Source organism: Cotesia typhae, unplaced genomic scaffold (assembly GCF_013202065.1).
Source record: "Cotesia typhae breed Kobodo isofemale line unplaced genomic scaffold, CoteBio_Ctyphae contig_50, whole genome shotgun sequence".
NCBI lineage: Eukaryota > Metazoa > Arthropoda > Insecta > Hymenoptera > Braconidae > Cotesia > Cotesia typhae.
In genome coordinates this window covers 1917783-1945068 of record NW_027423758.1, presented here as the reverse complement: position 1 = coordinate 1945068, position 27286 = coordinate 1917783, and the positions used below count along the sequence as shown (strand labels likewise).

Sequence of the window (27286 nt, the reverse complement as noted above, 5' to 3'; positions counted from 1 at the left end):
ACTATTGACGATTTAACTTTTGGATGTTCTGAGCGGGCGCTTCATCCGAGATATAATGTGACACCATCAGAATTGCAAGAGTATATGTTGAGAGTTAGTCTTCGACTAGGATATGAAAATAGACTTCCATACGGTCTTCTCCTCGCTACTGTGACTGCTTTCAGCATGGGAAATTTGACAAGAGATCAAGCCGTGAATCATGTAGAAATACTTCTCCAAGATGAAGCGGACCTGCGAGATGAATTTAAGAGTAGAGTAATTCATTAATTGATCCACGATGTTTTTTCTTCACTCTATAATTCTTTTTGTGAAGAAAAAAATAATAATGACAATGTTCTGATTTTTGTAATTAAGTCCAATTGTGGTGTCAATAATTTTAATACATGTTTGCTCAACTTTGCATAAATGGTTTTAAATAAAAATATTAAAAATTTGTGATAAAAAAAAAAGTCTTGTTTTTTGTAAATCAGTAATTTAATGATTTTCTATTGAAAATAAATGTAAAAAATAAACTTGTGCTTAAATGATCCTTAAATATTTTATATCCATGCATTGCATTGCATTTTTTAAAAATACATAAAAAAATATACAATTTAAAAAAAAATTAATCATCACAAATTTAACAAATTTTCAAAAAAATTTATAAATTAAAAAAAAAAAAAAGTTGAATATAACAATTTTTGAAAAAATTATATAATTCAAGATTCTACTGAGTATAATTCGAATTATACGGGATATTTTTTCGGATTATATCTAGTGTAATCTGGGGCAGTATAACCAGAAAAATTACTCGGTCAAATCAGAGATTACACTGAGTAAAAAAAAATTGCATTTTTAATTTATTAAAATTTCTAATGTCTACTTTTTTTTTTTTTGTTTTTTTAATGCAGTCTTCATTTATTTATTTATTTTAAGTATTTTTATAAGATTTATCTTTAATACACTGACTATTCTCGGTCGCAAGAGTTTTAAAATAGTTTGTATGTAGTTCACTGACATTTGCCATTACAATCATAACTGAGATTACAAATTTAGTTGTGAGAATTAACATTTAGTTTAAATTTGAGTTTAATTGGAACAATTAGATTACACTTAGATTATACTTAGATTACCCTGAGTATAATACAAAAATAATTTAGTATAATCTGGATTATATTTGACATTATCTAAAATTTTTTTCACCACAGATTACACTGAGTATAATATAGGATAAGTGTAATTTTGTTCTTTCCGTGTATACAGTAAATATATCCTACTTATTAAATTATCAAATTACGGATTTGGAATTAATAAATATAATATTAGTTAATTATCATTAAAGTTAATTGTATAGATTTAAATTACATATTTTACTCGCTAATTAATTAATTATTCAATAAATTTGAATTGAAACTTTATTTTATTTTTTTTTTTAGGATCATCATACATTAATATAGTACATACATAGATATTATAAATATCATTAAACATGATGATTTCAACGCACTTATAATAATCAAATATTTCAGTCTACGATATTTATTATTTATTTATTTTTTATTTTATATTATATTTATCTTTTAGATTTACAGAACATTAAATATCTAATTATTCTATCCACTCAATCATCACTTGACCTTACTCGTTAATTACTTTAAATCTCACACATCCAGTCGAGATCAACACAATCCCGGACACCATTTGTACGAATAAATTTTCGGATTTATAAGATTAAAATTCATCGATCAACACGTTAAACAGCACGCGTTAAACTTGTGCAAACTAAACATTCATCTGTCAGTTGTTCGTGTGATTAAACACATTTCTTCACTATAAAGCCATACGTCAATTACAGCCTCGTATATTCTAAATAACAGTCGCTCAATAAATTTAATTACAACTTATAATTATTTTCTTATAGAACTAACTACTAATTTATTTAAACTAATAAGCGTTTCAATGAAAAAAAAAAAATAAAAAAAAAAAAAGTCCCACGATTGAACATAAAATAAATTTAAAAAAAAAATACCTTGACTTTTAGTTTTAAACGTATCAGTAAATTACAAAAATTTTTTCCTTTTAATTTGATTTAATAATTACAATGTTTGTTAAAAATTTTACCAATTTAACTTTAAAACTTAAAAGATAAAAACTCATTTAACTTAGTATTAACAATATTGCAATTTAATGTACATTATAATCATTATGATGACCGTGACTGGAATGTTGACGTAAATGACATGAAAGATTGAATCTCAAGTCAATTAATAAAAAAAAAATTATTTATTTAGCTAACGGATCTTGTTGACTATTAGATGGCTGAGGCTGTGGTTGTTGTGGTTGCTGTTGTTGTGGTTGCTGTTGTTGTGGTTGCTGCTGCTGCTGCTGCTGTTGTTGTTGTTGTTGTTGTTGTTGTTGTTGTTGTTGCTGGAGAGCTTGTTGTTGGAGCATAGAATGTGCGACATTCTGCAGTCTGACTTGACTGGGGCCTGGGCTACCTCTCGCAGTGGTAACAATCGGTTTACCTTGCGGTAACGATTGTCTTAATTGTGCACTGCTTGCAGCAACAACCTGGATTGTTTGTTTCAATGCATTTGATGCCGCAACAGTCACTGGAATTACGCGAGTTTGCATTGGTGGCTTTGTTAAAACGACTTGTCCTGAAGGAGTCACACCAGTTCCTGCTGATACCTGAAGAAATGATTTTTAATTATCAATTATTTATAATTTAAATTATCAGCACAATTTTTAAAATTTTTTAAATTTAGTTTTATTTGGTAATTATAGATAATCTTTTTATTAGATTAATTAAGTCGAATTATTAGAATGTTTAAATAATATTCAATTACTTGCAATCAAAAATAAAAAAATTGAAATTTTGAAAAATTTTTTTTTTTAAATTAGTCATAAAAATTTTTTAAAATTAACTTTGCAGTTAATTTTGAAGTAAATGAAAATTTTTATAGCAGCCGAAAATCGTTAATGAAATGTGTCCACATAATTTTAGTGGTTCTAGTATTTCTTCCGTATTTTATGTGTAGAAAAATATTTTAAAAATTTTTTTCATCAAAAAATTTTAATTTTTTTTTTTTATTAAATGAATTAACAATAACAAAATATTTTTAAAAAATTGCAAGAATAGTTTTTTAAATTTTTTCAATGTGGAATTTTAAAAAAAAATTTTTTTTTTTTAATAATTTAAAAATATTTAAAAAAAAATAAAAAATACTCGGTAAGAAATTACTTAATTATAATTTTTTTTTTTTTTTTAAATCAATTACACAATTTATTTTTTTCTTAAAATAGGAATGAGCATTATGAGGCATGCACTTTTGGATTTTCCAAACTTTTTTTATTTTCTTGAACGAAATTTTTTTTTTTAAATTTTAGTATATTTTTTTTTTTAAATACATAAAAAATGAACAATTAAAAAAAAAATTAATAGTCACAATTTTAACAAATTTCCAAAAAAACTCTAAATTTTACAAAAAAAAAGCTATCGAAATTTTAATTTTTTTCTTTCACGATATTTTTTATCATGATTGCGCCATAAAAATAAGGAGAATAAAAAAAATAAAAAAATGTTAATTTTCCACCTAGATATGACCAAAAATAGGATGGACTCCATTTGTAAAAAATTACCAAAAGTCTAAAGATTATTTTTAATGCTTGAAGTCCTGTGGACCGTAAAACTAAGCAATAACAAAAATTTTGGACAGAGCTTAGATAAATTAAAATTATTTATAATTTACAATTCTGATTCGACAAAATTGAAATATGATCAACATATTTTTGAAATAAAAATAAAACTAAATTTATGAATAAATTCTAAAAAAAAAAAAAAAAAAATTACCTGAGCAAATTGTTGCATCGCAGACGGCTGTACATTCTTGAAAACTTGTTGAACCGTGACAGTATTCTTAGGCGGAACAATAAACTGAGCCTGTACTCCAACTTTTCCGGCTATTTGCGTGAGCTGAGTAACCTTTTGCCCAGTCAATCTTTTAGGATTGATCATAGGATGCATACCAATTTGCCTCAGATGCTGAGAGGTCGGAGCCCCGCGAACCATGCTGGCTTTAACAAGAGCCGCAGTAACTGGAGTCCCACCAGCAACTGCATTAGCAACACCAGTAGCACTGGAGGAGGTTCCAGACTGTTGTGCATGCAGACCAGCTTGTGTGAGTATTTGATGCGGAGTCAGTCCGGAGGGCGAGGACATCTGCACGACAGCTTTTCCCTGCTGCAACGCAACTTGCCGCTTGATCATGGCTGCCATATCTGCCTCCGGTACTCGTGAGATAGATTTTCCAACGGCTACTTGAGCGACAGTGCTCCCGACGACGCTCTGTTTCATCAGAGTAGCTCGCTGCTGAGGAGTTCCTGAGACCGAGACAGAAACCTTCTGCCCACTGGCTGCTGCTTGCAGAGCTTTGAGTTGTTGCTGATTAGCGACACTGTAAGGCTGACGAACCAACAATTGCTGCTGCCGAGCGTAATACTGCAACTGGCTGGGAGTCAGCGGCTTAGCGCCCGGTGGTGCAGCCATCGTGACACTCACGATCCCCTTCTGAGAACCCGACTGGGCTACAGACACAAGACTAGCCGTAGGAATCCGCTGGCCAGGTTGGAGATTCGCCACACTAACAACAGCCGTGTTAGATCTTACATCTTGAATCGGCAGAGTGCCTTGACGGACTTTTAAAGCTGTCACCACTGAAGTCCCGCTGGTCACTGCACTGGTCACACTCGTCGTTTTAACAGTAGGCCCCGCAGTAGTCACAGAGACTATTTGCGACTGCAATTGTGGCGTTGTTGTGTTTATCGTCGCCACTTTCTGGACGATTTGTTGTTGCTGTTGCGGATTTATGTGGATCTGTTGGGTCTGGACTTGCGGTTGAGCTTGAGATTGCTGGACTTGTTGCTGTAGCTGCACTTGCTGCAATTGAGCTTGGGCTTGGGCTTGAGCTTGGGCTTGAGCTTGTTGCTGTTGAGCTAATCGCGCTGCCGTCTGCTGGTCAGGTGTTAATATCTAAAATGAAAAATTTTTTTATTAAATAAAATACTTGTAGAAAAATTAATTATTATTTTTTTCTTAAATATTTGCAATAAATATTTTTGAAAGTTGATTTTTTTTTTTTTTATATTTTTAAATAAAAATAATAATGATCATTTAAATTTAAACTGTTTTACGTTTAATAATTAACTTAGTGAGATAAAAATTTTTTTAATGTTAATTTTTGCTCTATTACTATTTTATGATAATAATAATTTAAATGTAATAATTTTTGAGATTTTTTTCCTTTCATTCTTAAATTATTCAATGATACAGTAATTGATTCCTTAAGTTTTTTCAATTATAAATCAAAACAATTATATTTTTGTTAACTTAAAAGTTTTTATGTCAAGAATCGCAAATAGATGCTATTTTTTTTTATGAAAAAGGTACTAAATCGCAAACCGAACATTCAGTAAAAAAAAAAAAACGGTATATTATCATTTCAAGTTAAAAAAATTGTACCACCCAATGAAATAGTCTTTTTTAAATAATACATATTTTTTGCAGACATAAACTATTGTTATTTTTAATGATCATTTTTTATTGGTATACCGACACAAAAATTCAACCTAAAAATTATATAGTTTTTTTTTTAATTTAAAAATTTGTGATTTTACTAAAATAATAATAATAATAATAATAATACTTACATTAGTGTTTTTATTTTTTTCTTTGCTAATCCTGTCAGCTCGGCGTATCGCAACATCAAGCGGTGACATAGGATTATCATACTGAACACCATGATCAGCTAATACGGCTGCGTGCTTTGGATTTGTCGCTGAAGGATTACTAACCAGTAGGGATTTTGTAGTCCCCGGGCCTTTTTTCCCCATCAACATTTTAATAGTATCGAGACGCTGAATACACATCAATGTAAATGAGTTATTTTTATCGTAATCATAAAGCTGGCTTGTACGCATCGGGCGATTCGTTTTGCTGTGCTGCTGTATTTGTAAAAATCATTCAATAAATTAGATACAATGTTTTATTTATTGACAAGAGACCTATCACTTTGGGATTTAATGGTTGGTAAAGACCAAGCCAATAGATAAATTTTTTTTTTTTTTTTTTTTTTTAAGTTTAGTGTTACTCCAGACAGGATTCGCATAACGTAAAAAATTCCACTTATCCGTTACACGAGTTTTAATGGAGCTAATTAATATTTCGCTGAGTTATTATTTGTGACCAATCGAGATATTTAATCAAGCAGGTTGTCGGCAGCGAATGATTTAAAAGTCTTCAATTCAGTAAATTTGTTTCATAAAATTATTCATTTTGATAAATATCAATTTTTATATATTTGACATTAATTCATCATTTTTAATTCAACTTTATAAAAATATTGAAGTAATTTTGAACAAATGGTTTGATAAATTTTTTGGTAATTATTTAAAGGTGAAAAATTTACATTTTTTTATTTCTTTTTATTCTGCTTGTTTTTACGGCGGATTTATGATAAAAAATGTCGCGAGAAAAAAAAATAAAGATTTCGATAGGTTTTTTACTTTTCAAAAGTTGGAAAAAATTTTGGCTCATGTTTTTTGATAAAATTTATATTTTATCTTTTTTTAATATTTTTTTATAAGGTACATAAAAAAAAGAACAATTAAAAAAAAAAAATTGAATATCACAATTTTCTAAAAATTTTATAAATTTTTTTGAAAATTTGTAAAATTGTGAAATTTAACTTTTTTTTCAATTGTTCATTTTTTTTTGTGTATTTTTCAAAAAAAAAAAATATATCAACATTTTCAAAAAAAAAAAAAAATATATATCAAAATTTTCAAAAAAAAAATTTCGTTTAAAAAAAAAATGAAAATGAAAATTGTTGACCGCACTTGTAAATATTTACCAATTTTTTTTCTGTTGTAAAATTATTTTTATGGCTTGTAAAAATAAAAATTATTATTAAAAAAAAAAATAATAATTTTTTTACAAAAGTAGTGTTAGGTCTCTTTTCTTAAAATAAAAATAAAAAAAAATTACCTCAACAACATGTGGCAATTTCATAACTCCTTTCTGTTTCTTTTGTTTCTTAGGAGTAGTGTCATACATGATTTTGCCTTCTTCCCTCGGAACAATAACAGACTCATATCGATACCGACACTGTTTGGGTGACCTGTAGATCCTCGAAATATTGTTAACAATGTCAGCAACCAGATCCCAATTAGGCGTGTGAGCCGGCGAAATGACCATCAGATTGAGCGCCAAGCCCTGATAGACCTGAAGCGCCTGAAGCAGGGCCCAATCTTCATGGACCAACCAGTCTAGCATCGGCTCGGGTTCAATTGACTTGAGAACCGTGGGCTTGACCCCTGGGATCGTTATCGGCGGACGAATTCCTCTGTGTTTGTGGAGCTTCATGTCACGGCGTGCTTTGAGCAACGCAGGAGTCGGACGGTCAAATAGCGACCTCGGAGCAAATGAAGAGTCGTCTTTATGACGTATTTTAGCCGGACGTCGCCCATCTCTTTCTGTCGGCGTCGACTCGGTCCGACTTCGCTTCAGCTCTTTCTTCACATACACTGGCGGCAATTGTGCTTCAGTCATCGGTGTGTTCTCGTATAAAAATCCTAAGGAGTAGTCCACGTACACATCGTTGTCCGAAGTTGGAGGTGTTGGAGGACACCACATCTGTTAAATTTATTTATCAATTATTAATCAAATTTTTTTTTTTTAATTTAATTTAATTTACTTACCGGCATTTGTTCCATCGTATTGTCAGATAACCACACCTATAATTATTCAAAATAAAAATTAAGTAAAATAAAAAAAATATAAAAAATAAAAATCCCGAATCCGTCGATTCAATATTGATTGCAGCGAAGATAACCAGAACTGTAATAACTTACCCTTTAATTAAAATCTTAAGATTAAAGTTAAAAAAAAAAAAAAAAAAAAAAAGCGGGAAATTGAAGGATTGTTTAATTCAAAAGCTTCAAAACCGTTCTGGTATTCGCCACACTCATATACATCATCGAGGAATATATAAATATTCCTCACGCTCAAAAATGTGCCTGCTTATATTCTGGCAGTCTCCAAGATAAGTTTGGAATGGCAAAGGCAGTGTTTTGGTGCCATTTAATGGACATGTAATTAAAATACTGAATTTTTTTTTTTTTTTTTTTTCCATAAAAAAAATTGAATTTATTTATATTTTGTTTAAATAATTGTGCGGTCCAGACGGCCTTGCCACACCAAACAAGAGATCAGTGACCTCCAAACATAAACAAGCACACTGAGCTATTTTTTTTTTTTTTTCAATTTTATCTAATAAATAAATAATTGAATTTTTTTGACACCAAAACGGAACTGAACCTTTGAACCTTGGAAACACACCAAGAAATAAGAAAACACATTGTTTGTAGTAAGGAATATTTTTCGTTTATTTCCTTCTTAGTCTCACGCTCGATCATACAAAAAATACAGGCACACGACTTAGTAATTATTTATCGCGTTACATTTAATAAATACATATACATAAAAACATATATATATATATATATATATATATATATATATATATATATATATATATATATATATATATATATATGTGGATAAATATTTATGTATGTGTGTATGTATATATACATATGTAATATAATATACTTATAATTTAAAATCTTAACACTCGACAAATTACACGTTATTTTTCTAATCGTTAATAATCTTAATCACTAAAACGTTTATATATATTTATATATCCATATTTATAATGTTATTTCACATTGAACGACTTAAGTCGTGCACAGAGGAGTGATAGAGAGACAGAAGCACATGAACTCACTCGAGTTTCTTTTTTTAAATTTTAACTTTAATAACAAATTAAAAAACACTTCTCATTGTAAGTCAAACTTAAATGAAAACAAAAAAAAAAAAAAAAAAAAAAAACGTCTTTCGAAGTTGATTAAAAATATTAACAATTATAAACAATATTTTGATAATTACGTATAATAACAGAGTGTAGCGTCTTGATTATATTGAAAAAATATTTTTTTTTAACCCTAACTTTTATCATTATATAATACAGTCATGAGTCTCGCGTTATCACGAAAATATAAATTATATTTATCATTTTTCTTTTTCCTCACTGCCGTATTTTCATCGGTCAGTAATTTTTTTTTTTTTTTTTTTTTTTTTTTGTTATTACTACTCCGCTCTTTTTACACAACTTATTTAAAAACCAGTACAAATTTATCACTTAATAATTAAATTAAGTACGGAATTTATTTCCGTCTCTATTATTAATTATTACAACTTTAACTGTTAATTTAATATATTTACATAATTCACAATTATTAGGCAAGATTAAATGAAGTAGTTAATAAAAAGAAAAATGTTAAAAAAAATTTTAAACAATATGAATGACATAAATAAAAATGATAATTTTTTTAAATCAATAAATTAAACTCAAGAAACCTGACGGTTAAGCTTAGTATCAACAGAACTAAGTTTAATTATTTTTTTATTAGGCCCTAATTCGTCATCATTATCCGCGTCGTCTGAAATTTGTATGTCATTAAATTTATTTTTTAACCCTGATTTAATGAGTCTCTGTGATCTTTTTATACTTTTGCTACGCAATCTTTTATCTCTTAACTCAGTGTCGCTTTCCGACTCACTTTCGTCGTTGAGTGGGACAGTTTCAACAGGTGATGACGACGACGGTGATGCCAAGGAAGTTAATTTACTGCTTCTTGATCTGACTTTAATGCCCACGGGATCTTCCATACAGATCACCTCGCAGTCCCGTTTTTCCTCGGTTTTTTTGCTTGACGAGTTATGGGGACTCGTTTTGTTGTGATTAATCCGCGAATGAGTGTCCAGAGTTATCATGGCAACAACTTTGGCAGTTCTCTGCGGGCGCTCATTGTCCACGGGAGCCGCAGCATCTTTATCTTTATCTTTATCTTTAAGAATAAAAGAATCATTATTAACATTACCATTTGAATCTGTATCCAGCGAGTCCTTCCTCGTAGAAACGTTCTCCGGCGACGGTGTGCGCGCATGCACATCTTCATTTTTTTCCAGACAAGTGGAAGTGCGACGCGTCTTGTTATTTTTGCTAGACAAATTAGCGTTCAAGTTGTAGTTAGTAAATAAAATAGAATCTGCTGATCTGGTGATGCGTGATGATTTTTTAGGAACTGGTGTATCGGGTCTCCGCTTCGGAGTAGCGGGAAGCGTATTAACACTGTCATTTGATTTTGATTTAGACTCTGGAGTTGTCGCTATTACTTTTGGCTGTGAATTACCCCGAGATTTGCGATTTATCTGAGTCGGCAATAAAAATCCATTGTCCATGTTGCCCTGAGACCGTGTGGCAGGTCTATCTGCAGACGAGCGCTCTTTGATAACCACAATAGGAGAATCAAGAACCATTGATGAGCGCGTCACTCGCGACGACGATGAAGTAGAGCTTTCTGGCTGTATTTGTGGCTGAGGTTGCGGAGATTTAGGAATTGATAATTTTAATTTAATATCCGATAAAATTAATATCGGACTCTTGCGTCCTTCGGGTTTTTTCTCTTCTTCAGGCGCTGCTGACTCAGACTCGGAAAATTTTTTGACTATTTTTTTTTCTAAACTTTTCCGAGCTTTTCTCGACTCGTCGGACACAGGAGCCAGTGGCTCTGCAAACGGCGAATTAGCTTTAGTCCGGCGTCTTAAAATACGCGGATATGGAGTATCTGGACGAGTTATTTTTAATCGCAGAGTAAGATTAGGATTCGGCGACGACTCAGAGCTTTTATCGTCAGAGTTTTGCGGCTTTAACGCCGTCGGTTCAACGGGAGGCAAAATAGTTGCCTCAATTGGCACGGATTCATCCAACAAAATATTCTCAACGCAAACTTTCGGCCAAGTGGTTTTCTCAAGCTGACTTTTTTCTTCCTCAACGCCGTCTATCGACTCTTGCTTTATCTCTTTAGCTTCAACGTCAATAATGTCCTCTGACTTGTTGATCTTCGAAGCACGACGAGTTCGACTGCTCAAAGGCACATTGCTCAACGAAGATCTTGTTCGCGTTTTTCTCAAAATAATCGTCTCGATCTTCGGTTCAGCATTCACGTCCGTGCACGAAGAATCCGCTGAAGAATCATCTCCTGATTTTTCTTTGTTGCTTATAATACAGTACTCTTCATCCACCACGTCGTTGACGGTAATCGGTGACGTATTGATTCTGTTATTCGGCGAACCGACATTAACATCCAAATTCTCGGTGTCTTCATGTAAGTCCTTAAATTCAGGTTTATTGGACCGCGTCACATGATTTACCTCTTCTGAAATTTCAAATTTAGCAATAGAATCATCTGATAATTTTTTGACGTTATTACGACTGGAGCGAGTGCGTTTACTTTCGTCGTTTGGAACTTTACATTCTTCTGTTGTATCACTGGTTAATTTTGGCGACTCGGGACACGAAGATTCACACGGAGTTGTTTTATTCGACAACTCAGATGATTTTTCCTCATGTTTGTTGTCACTTTCTTCATTAGACTCAGACATGTCCATGATCATGGAGCCCGTAACATCGGATATTTTTTCATCAACATCCGATTTAATGACTTCTTCAACAGAACTCACTTCGCTCTTTTCCTCCTCGTTAATTTCATTTTCCGCATCATTAACACTAGGACTAGTCATTAACACAACAAACTTGCTTTGATCATCTACAACTGAAGATTTATCATCAATATTATTAGCATCATTGTCATTATCATTATCTATTACTGAATTATTATCATTATCCATTGCTGAATTATTATCATCATTATTTTCATTGTCAGTACTTTTGTCAAGATTATTATCACGCTTATTGCGTTTCCGCCAATGAATTTCTTTGTAACTACGTTTAACAACCGGTAAGATCGGGCTTACATCTAGGGTCCATAAATTTATTTTAACATTACCGCGAGATCTTGTCCGAGGACTATTGAGATCGAGGTGATTTTTCCGTAATTTAATTTTTTTAGGACGACCTGGTCCCCGTTTAGGATTTTCAAATTTATTCATCTGTGAATCATCATCCTCGTTATCACCGTCGACATCATCGTCGTTATCACCCTCCTCACCCATCTCGTCATCATCAACCTGACTATCCTGACTTGACTCTTCAACATCAGAATTATTATCCTCAGCGAGATCTTCAGCGAGATCCTCCTGAGACCCCGATTCACTTTCAGTCGAAGACTCAGACTCACTCGCCGAAGACTCACATGTCCTACTACGTCTACGTGAACTACGTCTACTCGGCGCGACCTGACGTTTTTTATTACTATTATTACCTACTCTCTTAGAATTATTATTACTATTAACCTGATTCTGAGCATCCTCGCGGCTGAATGTCAATGGCTTGTCGTCGTCATCAGCCATCCTCATTCGTCGTTCTTCTTCCTCACGTAGAGCACGTAGTCGGTCCAACTCCCATTCTTTTTTCTGTTCCTCCAGTTCGCGTTCTGCTGCTGCTAATTGCGCTGCTGAAAATGTACCTTCTGTTTCTTCCACGAATTTCATCGCGTATCGTTCCACTGGTGTTAGCTAAATTAACAAACAATGGTAAATTAATAATTTAATACAAGAGCAAATAATTAATACATATATATTTCAAGCGTGAAAATTTAGAAAATAAATTCATTCGTCATAAAAATAATAAATTTTATATTCAATTTTAAATCAAAAATTAATTGACACTTAAAACAAAATTATGTACGGAAAAAATTAAACTGTAAAATTCACTTGGATTCCGGATAATTTTTAATGTTTTAAACAGTACAGCAGACATCGGGGTGGCAAAAATATAATTACAGAATTTAAGGGGAATAGTCACTGTGAAATTTCAAAAAAAAAAAAAAAAAAAAAAAAAAAAAAAAAAAAAAAAAAATTATTAAATCAAAGTTTATATGTTCAAAAATATGTATCTGGAGTTTTATATGAAAATTCCGAATTTTTTTCGAGTTATAGTCATTTTTGTATCAACGTGTCTATTCAGTAGCTATCGTTGCACGTAGGGAATTTTTAAGATTTTTTTAGGGCTGTTTGAATCCAAAAAAATGAAAAAATTTTTAATATGTCGCTATTTTTTTTAAAAACCAAATTTTCAAAATCTCCTACGTGTAACGATAATTACATGAATAGAATAAAAATTCTACTTTTAAAATATATATTTTACCAGTTCAAGCAAGTCAATAATTATAGTTTCATTTTTAGCGTTGGGTTTAAAATTTACCATTTTACTTCGTAAATATTAACGTTTCTTGTATTAAAAATTTAGTAATTGCATTTTAAATTTTTTTACATACCATACGATCATTTTTTAGATACGAAATGATAAATATCAAAGTCAAAATTCGTAATTATTATCCTTGAACATTTTCGGGATTCACATAGCGAATATTACTGTTTGAAATAGTATTTTCTTCCATGTAAAAAATAAATTGTAGCATTTAAATGATAAATATTATATAATGATTATTAAAATCACGATTTTACTGTTTGAAATGATAATTTTTAGCAGTTGATCATTAATTATAATAAATTGAATATTATTTATTACAGTTTACTTTTTCCCGCGTGGTTTAAAAAAAAAAAAAAAAAAAGTACCTGTGAAATCAAATTCTGAACTTCTTGTTCAGCTTTACTGATTTGCGTGTCCTCCCGATCAGCATCGTCCAACGGAATATTTTCATCAAACTCAGCAAGATCGGCAACAGCCTCAGCCTTGGCAGTTTTCGCAGCCAACACATCGAGATCTTCCTCAGCAGCGGCAAGTGCACTCTCCAAAGCCCCCATCGCAACCTTTTCTTCGACAACGGGTGTTACAGCATTACTATTATTAGCACTATTACTACTCGAACAAGACGAGACTTCTTTTAGCAGTGACTTGTCACGTTCTCTTTTTTGTTCAACGATATCAGCCATACGTGCCGACGCATCATTTTCAGTCTGATCAATATTAAAGAGGTCCTGGATCGTCGAGCTCTTGAAGTACGCAGTAGTGAAATTACCACCTTCAATAGCAAGATCACCGAGTAATCTCTTTTGATTGGCCTTTTTGAGAATATTTTCTTCAACAGTCTTTTCGCTAACGAGCCGGTAAATGTGAACATCTCGAGTCTGTCCGATCCTATGACAACGATCTTGCGCTTGAGCGTCCATTGTAGGATTCCAATCGCTGTCGTAGAATATAACTGTGTCAGCTCCAGTAAGATTGACACCAACACCACCGGATCTCGTGGATAGTATGAAACAAAATATACGTTTATCACCGTTGAATCTTTCCATGAGAAATTGACGCTGATCAACGCGTGTTGTACCATCTAATCTTAAATAAATATGACCGTGATAATTAAGAAATGCCTCGAGTACATCCAACATTCTTGTCATTTGTGTAAATATCAGCACACGATGACTTCCACTCTTTAATTTTCTCAATAAACGATCCAATGATTGCAATTTACCACAATCATACTGTATAAGTCGTGGATCGGGAAATTGTGTCATCATCGCGCTGCTTATTGGATGGAGTACTGCACATTTGGGTGTTAATCGCCGCTGAAGGACCATCTGCATGCGCTGGTGTTGCCATAATTTACTCGGCGCTGGATGAGAAACGTGGAAACGCGGCATAGGAGCTCTTACTGCTGGTACATAACAGACAAAACGCTCAAAAACTTCCTTAAGCTCTTCGACTATTTGTTCTGTTGATTTTATCGCTTGAGCAAGAGCTTCTGTGCGGGAGAAAAATTGACGACGTGTCCGTGCTGGTTGCTTGGCATTCGAACAATTCAACCAGCCGTTGTGCCACTGACAACCCGAGGCTGGTTTGTCAATTCTCAACGCTGTGAAAAGGTCTTCACCGTACAAAGGACACGCTGCACATTTACGCTCGTTAATGTTCGCTATGGTACGCAACTTAGCTTGCCGCCTTTGTCGTCGGTCTTCTTCCAGTTGCACCATGTAAAAGTCAGATTTTGGACTTTCTTTTCGTTTTTTAATCACTTCTTTTTGTTGTGCAGTCCCATTGGCATTGCTGCTGTTGTTTGCGCTAGTCACACCACCAGTTGTTACGATGCTAGCACCTCGAGTTACTATGCTGCGTATTTGTGGTTGCGGCGGCGATGCCATTGCCGAAGCTACTGTCGTCGAAACATTCAATGGTGGCACTCGCATTACAGGCCGACCTCCGACTGTATTCGCTGATGTTGTTACCACACCACCAACTACTTTTGTCACTGGGGTGAATTTTGGTGAAAGGACTGTTAGTCTTTGACCACTCGATGTCATTACAGGAAAAGAAACTAAACATAAAAAAAATAAAGTAAAATAAATAAATAATTCTTAAATAATTGTTTGATTTATAAATATATTTGTGAAAAATATTTAACTAATGTAAAGTACCCAGTACTTGAACTTCATTTGAATTATTTTTTTTGTCTTAAATATTTGCAACTTTTTTTTTAAATCTTTCAAATAAAAATAATAACGATTATTTAAATTTGACTTGTTTTACGTTTGGTAATTAACTACAAATTAAATAAATTTTGTAACTAAAAATTATTGGACGTTTTGAATTGAATTTTTTTTATTTATAATTGAAAATTTGCTTTGTCATTCATAAAAAATGTAATTTAAAAATTAAATCCAAATATTTCTCATTTTTAAATGAACATATTGAACATTCACTTAACTTATATCCAGAGAATTAATAATTGGAAAAATAATAGATAATTGAATTATATTTCTCTATGACAACAAAGTTAATATGTAGATATATTTACCGGTTACTTAAAATTTAAAAAGCATTGATTAAAAAAACTTTGTTAAAATTTATAAAACAGCTTGCGTAGTGAAAAAAATTGTCTCTCTAGTGTATACACAATAACTTAAAATAAATTTTGTGTAAAAAATTGAATTATAAAGCAAATAGAATAAATTTCCATTAAAAGTTAATAGATATTCCATCATCTATCGGTAATTAAATTTCTCTCTGACTTTTATCATCGAAAAAATAACAAAGTAAATTGAATTTTGATAAAAATATTTACCGGTGTTAGTAGTTTGTTGACTGGAATGAAGGATAATATGCCTTCCGGTTGACGTTTGAACCAATTGAGCAAAACTGGACATAGGTATCCTCTGTACCGAGTCACCCTGTTTGAATGTGACAGTTTGCGTTAATCTCTGTAAGCCATCACGAATATTCGGACTGCTCACAGCTATTTTCTGAGCGTTAATTGTTGCAGGAGTACCCGTGCTAGTTGATGTAGTTTGAGAATTGTGCGGAATTGCAGCCATGGGTATTGCTGTGACAAAAGAAAATTTATTAAAATCAAAGCATTAGCTAAATTCTCAATAAAATAAAATTTTAATGAATTAAAAATGTTTTCCTGGTTCTAGAGTGTCCATAATATGAATTAAAAATGAACAGGCTGGCCAAGGAATTTATTCTAGCATCACTGCAAAGGCAGTTGCACATGAGGTACAACCACCGATCGATGATGCCTTAATCAATCTAAAAACTACAGCAATTATTCCGTACCTTTGACGTTGCCTTGGTGCTGGACAAGCTGGACGTAACCCTGAAGTTGCTGACCACCGGCAACACGTAATGTTACGCCTTGCCCAGTGGTTTGGTTATTAAGAGTTTTAATCAACGGCGACGTACCCACTCGTGGTGTAGGTAAAATACCAGTCAAACTTTTAATTTTAGCTTGCGTTATTTGCTGTGGGGTCACCGGTGGCGGTTTAACTTGATTCGACAGTCTTACAGTTATTTTTATTTTTCCAGCTGGACAACGCGGTGGTGGCGGCGGTTGGCTATCTATTTTTTCAATTAATTTACGTGGTGTTTGAAAGCGACGCACTCTGTGTGACACAAACGCGGTGATTGTCCGCTCTAATTTTAATAGATTCAAATTTAAAATCGACAAATCTATGTGCTGTAATTAGAATTAATAATTAGTTACGTACTTTAATAGATAGAACGTAATAATAATTTTTTTTTTTTTTTTTAAATAAAATTCTAGTGGCTAATACCTTAAAAGGATCGTAATCAAGTACATTCCACACCAAAGAAGCTGTGACATAGTCAATAGCTTCCATTTGGAAAGGCGATACCGTCGGTCTTACTTCAAATAAATTCGGATGGTTACACACTTTACGTAATTGCATCAACACATTGATAACGCTCAACAAATTACCGCTGGCCAAAGTTTCTCTTGTTTTAGCACGTGACATAAAATCATCGTACAAAAATCTTTGACGTTTTGATAAACGGCACATTATTACGTGCTCATATTTCTTTGGTAATTGTTTTTCTACTTCGATTTTCAATCTTCGAAGTAAAAATGGACGTAAAACCTACAAAAAAAAAAAAAAAAAAAAAAAAAAAAAAAAAAAAATTAGATCATTGATTTCAAGTACAAAAAAAAATATTAAAAGTGATAAAAATTTTATTGTAACTCCAGACAGGATTCGCATAACGTAAATAATTCCACTTATCCGTTACACGAGTTTTAATGGAGCTAATTAATATTTCGCTGATTATTAAATAAAGACCAATCGCGATATAATTAAATCACGTAGGTTGTCGGCAGCGAAAATAAATTTAAAAGAAAATAAAAAAACTTAAAATTTAATATTATTTAGTACGTACAAACCTTATGAAGTCGACGAATAATATTTTCGTTGTATTCACTATTTCCTTCGATCATACCGGTAACAGGATTACTGAACCATTCTTTGAATTCACGGTGAGATTGAAATACATTGGGCATAAGAAAATGCATGAGCGACCAGAGTTCCATGAGATTGTTTTGTAAGGGTGTACCCGTTAACAATAAACGTCTTTGAGTTTGAAAATTCAACAGAAGCTGCCATCGTTGTGATTTGAAATTTTTAATATTTTGAGCTTCATCTAAAATTAAGTATTTCCATTTCTTTCGACGGAAACTCTGATGGTCCTGGATAACCAGCTTATAAGACGTTATACAGATGTGAAATGCATTTGGCTTTGTCCAACCGGTTCGCTTTTGTTTACGTTCTTTTTGAGTTCCATAGTAAGTGAGAATTTTAAAACCCGGACACCATTTTTTGCATTCCATTTCCCAATTTAGCATCACAGATGTAGGTACAATTATCAAATGAGGACCCCAATTGCCCTTTTCACATGCAAGATGGGCCAACAATGCTATTGTTTGGATTGTTTTACCAAGACCCATTTCATCGGCTAATATTCCATTTAATTTACGCTCATACATTGTTACCAGCCAATCAAGACCTATGTGTTGGTATTCACGGAGCGAATGCTTCAAGAGGAACGGAATTTTAGTTACAACCTACAAAAAGACAAAACCATTTACCATTAATTTATAATTCAATAAAATAATAAGTCTTAATATAAATTTAAACAAATGTTTGACTCTTTTGCGCAATAAATTATTTCATTTATTGCATGGGAAAGCATTCATATTTAATCTACCTTCGGTGAAATAATGATAAGCCATTATATATGCTAATCATTTTGGAGTGAAGGTTAAGGAATAAAGACGCTAAAATCTATTGAATTACTCACACTTGTAGTCAGAAGTGTGTTTCCTTTAGGTTGAATACTTTCAGCCAAAGCGGCAGCGTCGTCCATTTCATTGTGTGCTTCAGACTGTGACTCATTCGAATTTTTATTTGACGATTTATCATCCAGATCTTCTAACAATGATTTTAAACCAACATCAGTTTCATCATCACTCTGACTTTGTGAATCCTCATCATCTTCTTTAGTTTCATCCTCGCTATCATTTTCACTTTCAGATTTATCTTCAGCTTCTGCCTCAGCTTCGGCTTCGGCTTCAGCTTCAGCTTCTTCTTCATCGTCTTCTTTATCATCATCCTTGTCAGACTCTTTACCAGACTCTACAACAATAAAAAAAATTTATTTAATTTAATAAACTAAAACAATAAACAATAAAATAGAAAAATCAATCAAACTTTCAGACAAATGCCTCGGTAGTTTCATTATGGATTGAGTTTGAATGGTTTCTCGCCCCATCAAGTTCGGTAAAGATATCATCATTTGAATAATACATAATTTAACATAAAATAAAAAATTACATAACATACCATGCTCACTGTCTTCGTCGACTTCCATAGTTCCCGACATATTTCCGTACTTGGCCATCAACTCATCGATAGACATTTCATTTTCGGCTTTAAGATCGTCCAGCTCTTGCCGATGATCAACGGAATTGCCTTCAGCTTCCTCTTGCTCCATAATAGTGTTCTCATCGTCCGAAGACTCATCTGAAGCGACGGTAAATTCAGCATCGCCATCCGTATTATTTTCTTCCTCTTCTTGAACATTAATCGAATCTTCTGGAGATGGAGATAAACTTTTATCCCTCTCTTCAAGATAATTTGGCGGTAATTCTTTAAGTAAATCTTCCAAAGGTATTTCTGATTCTTTTTTAAGTAACTCAACTTCCTCCTTGTGATTTGATTTCATTTCTTCTTCGGCTTTAGCTATCGTTTCTTCATCGTCTTCAGAACTTTGATTAGGCTCAAACTCATCTAAAGAATTTAATAATCCAGTTTTCGTCTTTATTATGATTGTTATTAATTATCAATTTACGGGAATAATATTAATAAAGTTTGTTAATTTACCATCTGAGTGTTGTTTTTGCATGGGTAAAGGTGACGATATCCTCGAACTATTTTTGGAAGCTGAAATACTCATAGTGCCTTCAGTTTTATTGAGGCCTTCTGTAAGCCACGTCGAAAATTTTTCAGTTTGCCCGACCATAAAGTTCAACCGCTGATCGAGTACTTTTTTTCTTTTCTCGTCCAGTCTCGTCTGCTGTTTGAACTCCACAAGCTATTGTAAAAATAAAAGTAAAGAATTTAATTTAATAAAGAAAAAAAAAATAGAAGTGAAACTCGATAAAAAATAAATAAAAAAAAAATTATAACTTTCAAAATAATTGTATCTAAAAAATTTTAAACTGAATCATGAGATACAGTTGTAGTTGTCTTATTTAGAAAGTTTATGTTCCCACAATGAGCACACAAATCAAGTAATTGAGTACGTTAATTGCCGGCTTAAACATGTGGGGTAAATAATAAAATAGTAATAGGTAGGACATACTTTTTCAACATTAGCCCAAAAGGTTTTTACTTCCTTGGCGATAACACCGGCCATTTTTTTGAGCTTGTGTTCTTGCATTTTTTCCGCCTTTTGAGCTTGGGCTTCTTTCTCCAAAAAGTGTTTTTGTACCATTCTCGCACACTTTTTAGCCGCAGCTTTTTTCCATTTACGCTCTTGCGCAAAATCAGTAGACAGCCAGACCATTTCTTCTAACAGATAATCCCAGTGTGCTTTTGTTCTCGGAGGTTCTTGTACCTTTGGTAGTCGCTTTTCCGACCAAAGACCCTCACGCTGTAGTTCATTTATTCTTTGCATTACATAAGCTTCCTATTTTTATAAGAAAAACCCGATATTAATAATTATATCGTTTCATTACATATTTTTTTAATGAATTTTACAATTATACAAATCACGGTGGTCACAAATTTATTATTATTATTATTTTTTTTAATTTAATTTGATTTTTATTATTTTATTTTTTTTTTATTTTAAAAAAAAATTTTTTTCTTTATTTTATTTTATTTTATTTATTTATTTTTTTTTTTTTTTCCAAATAGGTGATTGTACTTTTAGAAAATGTTTGATTCTTTTGCGCAATAAACTACTAAATTTATTGCATGGGAAAGAATTCACGTTTAGTCTACCTTCGGTGAAATAATGATAAGCCATTGTATATGCTAATCATTTTGGAGTGAAGGTGAAGAAAACAATAAAAACACTGAAAGCTTTTCAATTACTGGCACATATATGCTTTTTTTCTAATCGCAAAAAATGTACGTAACATTTTTCGGACATTGGAAAAACTATTTAACGTGATTTTTATAACAAATTTTATTTAATAAATTTCAAGGCTATTTATTTTGGATAAATATTTTCAAAAAATAAAATTTAACATTTTTTTAATATTTATAGAATTTTTAGTATTGTAACCATTCCACGATTGTATTAATCGCTAGAAAATATAAACAGTAAATAAATTAATTACTTGTTTAGCTTTCTCTGCAATTTGTTCATTATTTTGACTATCACATGAAGAAGGAGAATTTGCAGGCATTTTAACAAGTTTAACAACAGGTTGACCCGATGAGGTAGGAGGTGACGTTGAAGTCACAGTATTAGCTACCGTAGTGATTGCTACTGTTGTCGTAGGTGGTATTGTTTTGATGGAAGTTGAGGCCGCAGGCTGTTTATTCGCCATATTTGCAGAAGGATTTGTAGTCATCACCGCTGGTTTTGATGAATCTGGAACTATATTTCAGTTTGGTTATTAAAACATACAGAAGTCAAATTACTCTCTACTATACTTAACATAAAATAAACATTTATTCATTAAAAAAAAAAAAATAATAATAATAATGATAAAAATCTATTTAATGAAAGTAAATAAATGTAACGAGATTTTCCCTTAGATCTTGCGAGTTGAATTCTCTCAAGATCTTACACATGTTCGGTATTAATATCCCCACGATCATATTGACTAATCCAGTATCGATGTACTGAACCAGTGGTTTTCACGTGGGTTATTTGCTTTGTTTTATTTTCCTTATTCAAACACAAAATCTTACTGATAACAAACAGAACATAAATTTATACGTCTACATTATGGATACATGATAAGCATAAAAAAATGTGACCATGTTTTATTAAATATTGAATAAATTTAAATATATCATGCTAAGATGCGTTGGTGCTAAAAAAAAATTAAAATTAAAATAAGTCGAGATGTTTAAAGTCTTCTTCTTCTTAATCAGCACATAAATCATAAGGAAATAAAATTATTTAAAAGAAATCTACGCACATATTTAAATATCAGGGTTTGTGAATAAAAAAAAAAAAAATTTTTTTTTTTTTTAAACACCTTAATAAAAATATATGAAAGTAAAGAATCAATGTACAAGTAGAGTCTAAGGAAAAGTCGTCTAGTAACATCGAATGACTGGGCTAATGTTAATCACCTATAATGAATGTGGGTGCTAGAGTAGACGTGGGTGAAGGGTGAACGTTCACTGTTGGAGATTGAATAGCCGCTCGGATGGCAAATACCATTCCATGTCGGCCCCCTTGAGTCCTACCTGGTATCTGTCCTACTACGCAAATCAATTTTATTTGTGCATAGATTGATTTTTAATTATTGTTTTACAGAGAAGGGTCTACTAAAATTACAGACTGTGCTCAAATTACAGTAGAGATTACTGGGGTGAGGATTAGAGTAACAGACTGAATAAAGATCCGATACTAAAAAATAAATACACAATTATGTAAATATATACCTTGTTGACTAAGCTGTGCAACGGTTGCAGGTAAGGTCGTGGAAACTGCTACAGGAGTAACCCCAACTCCCGCGAGCTTAACTTCGACCCCTTGACTCGAAGTCGCGTTTGACGTGCTCAGAGTCGTCACCGTCGATACCGCGGTGTTTGTAAATACAGGTAGTGGGGTGGTGAGGTCTTCGTTCTCGTCGTCAGGATCTAGATGGTGCTGTCGCAAGAACTGGAGATACGAGGCCGTCGGTAGCTTTTTCTTCCACGCCTGGAAGTCCATAATGTTACCACCGGCGTGGAGAAAATAAAGCTCAGACACATTATCTGCGTATTTCTCGCGAATCACGCGCATTCTTTTGATCCTATGTTCCATTATTCGACGACGGTAACCGTTGGTGTCATCAAGCAGCGTCGGCTTCTCCGAGGTGTCTGATAATTTAAGCTTCTTGGCCGGCGGCGATGATGTTATTTGAGAAGTCGGCGTCAGAAACATATTTCCGAGGGAGGTTCTCACGAGTTTCGGTGATGTCGCGAGTACAACTTTCGTCGTGTTCTGCCGATTGGGAGATCCCAAAGGCGAACCACTCGACATGTTGCTGATGTTGACAATACGCGTGACTTGTTGTAATCCAGCCGTCGTTGTCGCGCCACTTTGTATGACCTGTAATTATATTAATAATTTATTGGCATTTAATTGTGACTTGAAATTAAATAAATAAATTATAAAAAAAAAAAATAAAATAAAATAATTCGTCAGCCAAATGCCTCGGTAACATCACAAAAAAAAAAAAAAATGATTTGAATGGATTCATTTCTTCAGGTTCGGTAGATTGCCATCATAAAATTATTTTAAATAAAAATTTAAAAGCTATGAAGTAAATAAATAAATTTAAAAAAAAAAATTTTACCTGAGAAAGACCAGGAACTGAGGATGCGATGACAAATTGTTGTCCAGCTCCGGTAGTGAGAACATTGAGACCTTGGCTTGCCAATACTTGCTGCAAGTTAACTGTTTGCTGCTGAGTTCCGCTGCTAGAACTGCTTCCCCCATTGTTATTTCCACCCCCAGTTAGGGGCGGCAAAGTTGGCACGCCCTGCTTATCACTCATTACACATGACACTGATAAACAAAATAAAACAAAAATAATTGATAAACTATTTCATTAACCACTAACAATAATAAAAAAATTTATTGTATCTAAATTTACAATTAAGCTATTAAATCAAATTTAATCAAAAGTTTTATTAATTGTTTAATTATTTAATTTAATTTAATTTAAATATTTATTTTATAAACATTGATAATTAACACGTTTTTTTATAACCTAGTATTGGCGTATACAATTATAATAATAATAATAAAAAAAAATGTAACATGTCCGTAAAGTCTCGGAATACTTCGTTCAATTGATTAACCGAAATAGCGCCGAAATCAAAATCCGTATAACAATCATGAGAATCAAATTAACTTATCTATTATAAAACATTGAAGTCATTAATTAAAATATAATTATTTAATAAAATAAGAAACAATGCGTAGATTAATATTAACATTGCTAATAATCATGTCAGTATTTAAATAAGCTATAAAAAAAAAAAAAAAAAAAAAAAAATTTATAATACAACGAGCTCTTACCGCTAGATCAAATCTAAAAATTTTATTATTAATTTAGATTAAAAAAAAAAAAAAAATTATTAATCGTCAATAAAAATTAATTAGGATAATAAATATAATTAAATGTTTGCTTATAAAAATTGTTGGTGATAATTTAAAAAAATAAAATTGGTTTGAAGCCTCGCCTCGACTCGTCGCGATACAAAGGAAATTATAAGGTCCGCCATATTGGCGTTGACTGAATTTAAGGGCGGACTTACCATTATTTAATCACAAAATTACGGTACGTAAACACGGCATCCAGATAAATAAACCGCACAATTATTTAAAGCAGTTTTAATTAATTAATTAGGTACTTCACGTAATGTTCAGTACATTAGATATATCTAATATTTTACGATACATTTTAGTTGGACTTTATCAAGGACGTACGGTACACTTCTAAACATGGCGACGGTCCCGACAATATTTCACGAGCTAACAAACGACCAGGCTCACGGTCCTCGCTCGGGCAAGCTTGACTACTACGAGCTGAGCTGGTTACACAAGCCATTCCTAGATGGAACCCGCGTTCCGCTTCGCACCCATCCCGGAGTCTGATTCGTCAGAATTTTTACCAAGTTTGGCAACGTGGCTGGAATACTACCACCTCATTGGATCTTTTTTTTTATGTATATTTCAATTTATTGTTAATATCATTTCCGGTATCAATGGTCAAATCAGCGTCTTTTTATGTCGACTACTTTTTCCGTCATTGTACACTTTTTTTTTAAACCGCAATCAATATCTGTGTTTACTATTTGGTTATTAATTTTTGTTTTTTTTTTTTTTTGCACTATATTTTATTCTAATTAATTTAATTTAATAAGTTTAAGAATTTTTTTTATCAATTAAATTATGGCAGAAAAAAATTATAAAAAAAAATTGACATGTAGAAATTAAAAAAAATAAAATATACAATTTTTTTTTAAATAATTTTTTATAATAAATTTTATTGGCAAATAAAATTAAAAATTGGTCAGGTGACAGATAACTTTAATGTCTTTTATTATTTTTTTATAATACTGAAGTTAGCCGTCAGCTGTCAATTAAAAAAAAATGCTTCTAAAAATTTTCACTTGTAATTTTTAGTAATTTTCACATGTGGAATTTTTTAATTAGTTGTTTTTTTTTTTTAATAATTTAATTGCTGTAAAATTCTAAAAAAATATTTAATGTCTGTCAACTTCAGTGTTATAATTTATGAAAATTAATTTAGCAGAAATTTTATAATTTTTGTTAAAAAATAAATTATGGAAAAAAAAATAAGAAAAAAAAATTGACATCTAGAAATTTAGAAAAAATAAAAAATGCAATTTTTTTTAATAAATTCAATTGTTAAATAAAATTTAAAATTGGTCAGGTGACAGCTAACTAATTTCATCTCTATTTTATGTAATTCAATTATGCATTTTTATGAATCAAGTAATCCTTGTGATGAATAATTATCAACAAACTATTTTATAATGATTGAGAGGTTGATTAAAAAATTTTTTTTCATTAATTTTTTTAAACTATTTCACAAAAAACTGTTTATACATTCAGATCATATTGAAGGACTTTTCTTATACTTGAAATAAATTTATTATAATACTGAAGTTAGCGATCAGCTGTCAATTAAAAAAATTTTTTTAACAAATTAATTAGATTGACATTAAAGTTAGTAGTCATTAGATAATTTTTTAATTTTATTTATCAAAAAAATGATTTTTAATTTTTTTTAATTTCTAAATGTCAATTTTTTTGCCATAATTTACTTGTTAAAAAAAATTGTAAAAATGATTAAATATCTGCTAAATTTATTTTCATTAATTAGAATAAAAAAACGCTTCTAAAATGTTCACTTGTAATTTATATTAATTTTCACATATGAAACTTTTTAATTAATTTTTTTTTAATAATTTAATTGCTACAAAATTCCAAAAAAATTATTTTTAATATCTATCAACTTCAGTGTTATAAAAAATTGTAATTTTAATTTTTTTAAATTTCTAAATATCAATTTTTTTTCCTAATTTTTTTTTTAAATTTCACATGTAGAAAATTTTAAAAATTACACATACAATTTAAAAAAAATTTTTTTTTGTTATAATTGAATAAAAGAAAATTAATTAAAAAATTGAAAACGGCGGCTAACTTTAGTATTAAGTAAAAACTCTCAAAATATTTTTTTTATTTAAATTATTGAAAAATTAATTGTTAAAGATAAAACATAAAATTAAATTTAAATGATTAAAAATAAAAATCTTTGATTTTTAATTTTGTAATTAACTTTTGAATAAAATGTTGTTAAGAAATATTATAGAAAAAAATTATAAATTTCCCATAAAACATGTGACTAGTTGTTCAAAATTTTATTTTATTTTTTACATTTTAATTCTGCATGCTTCGCATTAATTTTTTAATTTTTTAATTTCAACAATTAAAAAATTATTTAATTTTACAATTATTATAGAAAATAAATAAATCCTTGAGTTAAAAAAATTAATCCCAATTTAAAACAAAATTTTTTTTCAAAGCTTTTAATCAAATCCATAAATTTTACAACAATCAAAAAAAATTACCATTAAATAATTATATAAAAATAATTATCTTATAAAGATTAACAAAAAACTGTTAATATTTTTATAAATTAAAATAAAATCAATGAACAATAAAACGGGCTTACTCGCGCGCAAAAAATCTTAGAAAACAACATGGCGACCACGTGGAGATCATGCGTTGGGAATACTAATTAAAAGACGACTAATTTCCAGCAGAGTTACTCGTAAAAAGTGTTAATAAAAAAAAAAGCACTTACCTCATGAATAAATTCTATTTATCGAGTCGTGGTGCATTGAATAATTAAATTATTTATCAACCACGTTACATTAAAGTACAATCAAACGAAATAATTATTTTATTATCTATCCGTTATCAATCAGCCCGAGATTTTCTATACTCGAGGTCGATTTACTAAAATTCGGCATCAAATTGCGTTTTACTTTCATATTATTCGGAAATAAAATTCGCGATTCAAAATTAGAGTTATAATTTTAATAAAGTTTACTTAAATAAACTCTTACGATGTTGAGGATCTAAAAACTACTGATAGTGTGTACTCAATATTATTTGACTGTTCATCAGCAACGTTCTATTAACTATGAAATAATTATTGTTACCGTAACGACAGATATACTTGTTAAGTCGTTACC

The 27286-nt window shown here is 31.1% G+C and overlaps 1 protein-coding gene across 4 annotated transcripts; it reads right to left on the bottom strand.

Moving 5' to 3' along the window:
* Positions 1-452: 452 nt before the first annotated feature.
* Positions 453-27246, bottom strand: Dom (domino helicase). Of its 4 annotated transcripts, none has more exons than XM_074249717.1 (19): positions 24314-24810; positions 23347-23558; positions 22448-23099; positions 21163-21425; positions 20178-20504; positions 19697-19907; positions 19157-19603; positions 18615-18949; positions 17701-18378; positions 17078-17401; positions 16581-16980; positions 16087-16344; positions 13643-15339; positions 12359-12580; positions 7738-7773; positions 7025-7672; positions 5689-5979; positions 3833-5011; positions 453-2670 (listed from the first exon to the last, which is right to left on the bottom strand). In XM_074249717.1, the coding sequence occupies exons 2-19, from the start codon at positions 23545-23547 to the stop codon at positions 2263-2265; spliced, it is 8577 nt and encodes a 2858-aa protein (XP_074105818.1). In that variant the 5' UTR covers positions 23548-23558; positions 24314-24810; the 3' UTR covers positions 453-2262. The 4 variants fall into 4 exon arrangements, with proteins under 4 accessions (XP_074105818.1, XP_074105817.1, XP_074105816.1 ...); XM_074249716.1 differs by having other exon boundaries at positions 5689-5982; positions 24314-24809; XM_074249715.1 differs by lacking the exons at positions 453-2670; positions 3833-5011; positions 5689-5979; ... (1 more) ...; positions 7738-7773; positions 24314-24810 and adding an exon at positions 26893-27246 and having other exon boundaries at positions 8397-12580.
* Between the last annotated feature and the right edge of the window lie 40 nt (positions 27247-27286).